Here is a 4,008-nt window from a genome sequence, read left to right as displayed (position 1 = left end):
ACACCTGAAGGTGCCTCACTGCCTTGTCCCCACAGGGTCTCCCCCCAGCCCAGCAAACCTGCCCTGCCACGGCACAGCACTGAAGGATCTCCACAGCAGCCGGCTAAAAAGGCACCTCGGACCCCTCAACAGTCCAGCCAGCATCACACGGGCAGGAAGCATGGCTGCGAGAGTATTTGTGGACGTCTCCAAGGACGAGATTTTCAGGCATCCCCACAGCTCTCAGCTCTGCCCATGAGCTTTGTCAGAAGCATTAAGGCTTCAGCAGAAGAACCAAAGGCCAAAGGGGGTTCTGGACGCTTTTCCAACCACGCTACACACACAAGAGCCCTTTTTCTTCTCTTCCTCACTGCCCTGGGGACACTAGGGAGCAAAGCAAGGTTGGCGAACGATGCGCACAAGAGAAGTAGCTCAAGACTTGCAGGTACAGCCATTCCTGGGCTGCTCACCACCACCACCGGCTGGCCAAGTCCTGCACCAGGAAAGCGTGTGGGACAAGCTACAGAAATAAAGGCTCTGGAAGAGCCTAGAAATCTGATCACTTCTGGGTTGGTGTTTTTTCGGCTTTTCCTCCAGAGCTTGCTTTCTGCATCTGTACGGAGTGTTGGCAGCTGCAGCTGTTAGGTTCAGCTCCCCTTAAAAAGAAGGAAGTTACGCAGCTTTTAAAGCCTTTAATCGGTCTCGGCCTTTCATGCTCCAGGGTCTCGGTGCACAACACCAGGGATTGCATGTTCCCCTGCTGGGTGACAGAAGAGCTGTCCCGTGGACAGGGAGAGGCCGGGAGCCACCCGGCCCTCCCTGCAGGCTCAGGTGGCCCAGCACACGCAGCTCCTGGCATCACCTCTGCACAGAGCTCCAGCAGCACAGCCAGCCACTGTCCTGGAGAGAAGGCCGCCTATGCCATGCCCGGTGGAGCTGGTCCTGCAGCACCTGCAGCCTGAGGCCAAAGGAAGGTCTTCTCTCTGTACCTCTTAGCAGCAAGAGGGTTTGAGCTGCCAGGTTTGAGACGGAGGGGCTGATGTCATTTGTCATGCCTTGAAGGGCTGGAGGAAGAGAGAGGAACAGAGCCAAGGTCAGAGCCCGCATCTGCGGGGACCCCAGGCACCCCTCCTGCCGGGCCGCCCTACCCAGCTCTCCCCATGGCCAGGATGGATCAGGGGCCAACGGGATCGGCCGCAAGGTGCTGGCCACGAATATCCCACGTGCCCCTGAAATCTCTCTCTGCTCTGCCCACGCCAGCCCCTCATCCATGCAGGGAGCAGAGCCTCCCTGGCCTGGGCAGGGATTCCAGCTCCCTGCCCAGGGTCTTTCCTCCTCCCCGCCATGTCCCGCTGCCCTCACTCACCATTGTAGATGATCTGGAGCTCCTTCTCCCGATACCTCATCCGTCGCCCAGCGAGCCCTAGGAACAAGCAGCCCATCAGAAATCCCGCTAGCCCAGCAGCGCAGCTTCGCCACGACAGCCCTGCTGCACGCTTTCCTGCCCTTGGCAGGGCTGAGCCCGGGGCGTTCCAAGGGCAGGCGAGGGAGAGGGCAGCAGAGAGACCCACGGGCTCCGCATCGTGTAGTCGGTGTTCCACAGCCACAGGGCCGATTCCTGATGCCGGTGCAGCAGCCACGGCTGGGGCTGAGCTGCAGTGGGGCAGGGAGGGACCCCTGGGGGGTTGTGACTCACCAATGAACCTGACGGCCGCCTCTCGCGTTGACTCCTGTGGGCTCTGCAGGTAGAGCAGGGACTGCAGCACGTACTCGTCTGCTCTGCTGCTGGGCTCCGTCAACTGGAGAGAGCACAAGGGGATGGAGGGAAGGGTTAGTGCAGACTCTCCCCCTTGGCCGAGTAGTCCATATGCCCAGCGTTGGCCTCCCCTGCCAGGACACCCACGATGCCCGGCCATCAGCCGGCTGGTGCTGGGGTTTGGAGGGAGCAGAGGGCTGGGTGCTCCCCGGGGAGCTGTGGTGCCACCCTGCCACCAAAGCCTAGCTAGGCTGGGGCTCCGTCGGCACCCCTGGGCTCGGGAAGGGAGGGAGAAGAGACGGCAGGAGAGCCTGCAGGGCCGCTCACCCAAGGGACGGGAGCGTGTCTGGGGTACAGCCTGGCGGTGATGGGCTCAAGCAGTGGTCAGGGGCACAGCTGGCAGCCCCACACACTGGGCACTGGGGGCTGGGGGCTTGTCCAGCCTGGGGCTGGGGTTTCGCGGCCATCCTTACCAGGCACTCGCCGACCGCCCATGTCTGCTGCCTCTTCAGCAGCCGCGTGAGCTTCCTCTTCTTCAGGAATGTGGCAGCTTGAAGCATGGTTTCCTGAGAGGCCTGCAGAGCAGCAGAGACTGGGAGATGGCACCGCTGCCCAGGCCACAGCACCTGCGTGCCCTGCACCTGGGCAAGGCTCAGGGCCTTTCCTGGGCCCCGATGGCAAGATGCAGCAGCTGGGCGACGCCTCCGGCGGCAGGTTTGGTGCCCAGGCAGAGGAGTGGGGCAACCCCCACGTCGGGCACCTGGTGCTGCCGGGGCAGCAGGACAGAAAGCCCCGGAGCTGCTGCTCTGTAGCCAAGGCCAGGAAGAAGCTGGAGCAGCGCAGTCCGCGAGGCGCCAGGGCAGGAGGCAGCCGAGCCACCTCCCACGGGGAAACCAGCAGGTCAGGAATCCTCACCTCTGCCACGCGCTGGTTCTCATCATGCAAGTGGTAGAGCAGTGGGAGCAAGCTCTGCTGTACATGCGCCTCCAGTGGCTTTTTTCCCGCTTCCGATACAAACTCCATCACATTTCGGAAGAGGCGAATGGACAGCAGTTGCACGTAGCTGGACTCCTGGTGGAAAGGAAGAGGGCAAGACCTCAGCACCAGCTGCTCCATGCCCACCTGGGTATGGGTCTGAAAACCTGCAGGGCACAAAGTTTCCTGGCAGCACCCAGCGCCTGTGAGGAGGGGAGGGTGGATTGTACAAAGCCTTACGTTGTCAAAGAGTGGCCGGAGCGCCTCAGCCAGCGGCAGAGCGATGGGGCTGGCAATCGGGATGTCTATGGTCAGGAGCATCCTTCTGAGCACAGATAGGGTCATCCTGACCACCTCCCCATCTGCATCCTGCAGTAGCTCTGTAAACCTTGGCAGCAAGAACTCCATTCTTTTGGCCTGCGTGGAACATAACGCCGTGGTGTGAAGCCGTAAAAGGCAGCTCTGCCAAAACCGCTCCAACAGTTTGAGCCCACGCTGCTGCCTCAGGGTCCAGGAGCCAAAGGCCTGCCCCAAAGGAACTCGGGCAGGTGAACACGCAGGCAGGAGAGCTGGGAGCAGCTACCACAGCTCCCAAAGCCCAGCCAAGTCCAAGCTACTGTGTTACCTTGCACACCCCACCCAGACCCACCCCGCCAGCATGGTTTCAGCCGCCTGCCCCTGCTCACCATCAAGGGTCTCCTGGACATCACAGCGAGGGCTCTGAGTACCAGGCGACGCATCACTCTGCACTCACTCTGCAGGTACCTTGGAATGAGCTGCAGGATGCGATCAGCCTTTATGCCAGGCTGGGCCACGAGCTGAAACACAGAGAGCAGTGAGAGGGGAGTGCCTTACTGGCAGGACCCCAGCACCGTGCAGGGCTGGCTCCAGCTGGCAGCACAGGGCACGGGCACCATCCCAGGCAGCCGAGCCCGAAGGCAGTAGTGGCTGCAGGGGCACGCGGGACAGGTCATTCGCCCGCTCCGCTGTGGGCCTCCCAGCCCTCGGCACCTTCTGACTCCTCAGCCTGAGGAGCCATGATGGAAGAGCGAGAGCTGCCACAAGGGGGACACAAAACGCAGGAAGGGACAAGCGTCACCCCAGCAGCAAGGAGCCAAGGGCACGCAGCGCAGACCACCCCCTGCCCCAGCACCACAGACTGGGCTCCCCCCGCAGCTGTGGCTACGAGAGGGCAGAGTGGCTGGAGGCAGCTCAGCGAGGCAGCGCTCGCCATCAGGCTCACCTCGAGAAGGAATGCCATGGCAGGGCAGCTCCCAGCGTGTCTCCTTCCTCCTCAG

The 4,008-nt window shown here is 62.2% G+C and overlaps 1 protein-coding gene across 1 annotated transcript; it reads right to left on the bottom strand.

Moving 5' to 3' along the window:
* Positions 1–739: 739 nt before the first annotated feature.
* LOC142602241 (maestro heat-like repeat-containing protein family member 7) lies at positions 740–3,140 on the bottom strand. The gene is made up of 6 exons (XM_075755736.1): positions 2,951–3,140; positions 2,651–2,806; positions 2,209–2,310; positions 1,676–1,778; positions 1,346–1,402; positions 740–1,043 (listed from the first exon to the last, which is right to left on the bottom strand). Exons 1-6 carry the CDS (start codon positions 3,116–3,118, stop codon positions 838–840), a joined length of 792 nt encoding a protein of 263 aa, XP_075611851.1. The 5' UTR covers positions 3,119–3,140; the 3' UTR covers positions 740–837.
* Between the last annotated feature and the right edge of the window lie 868 nt (positions 3,141–4,008).

This window comes from Balearica regulorum, chromosome 6 (genome assembly GCF_011004875.1).
Source record: "Balearica regulorum gibbericeps isolate bBalReg1 chromosome 6, bBalReg1.pri, whole genome shotgun sequence".
Taxonomy (NCBI): Eukaryota; Metazoa; Chordata; class Aves; order Gruiformes; family Gruidae; genus Balearica; species Balearica regulorum.
This window is presented reverse-complemented; position numbering and strand designations above follow the sequence as displayed.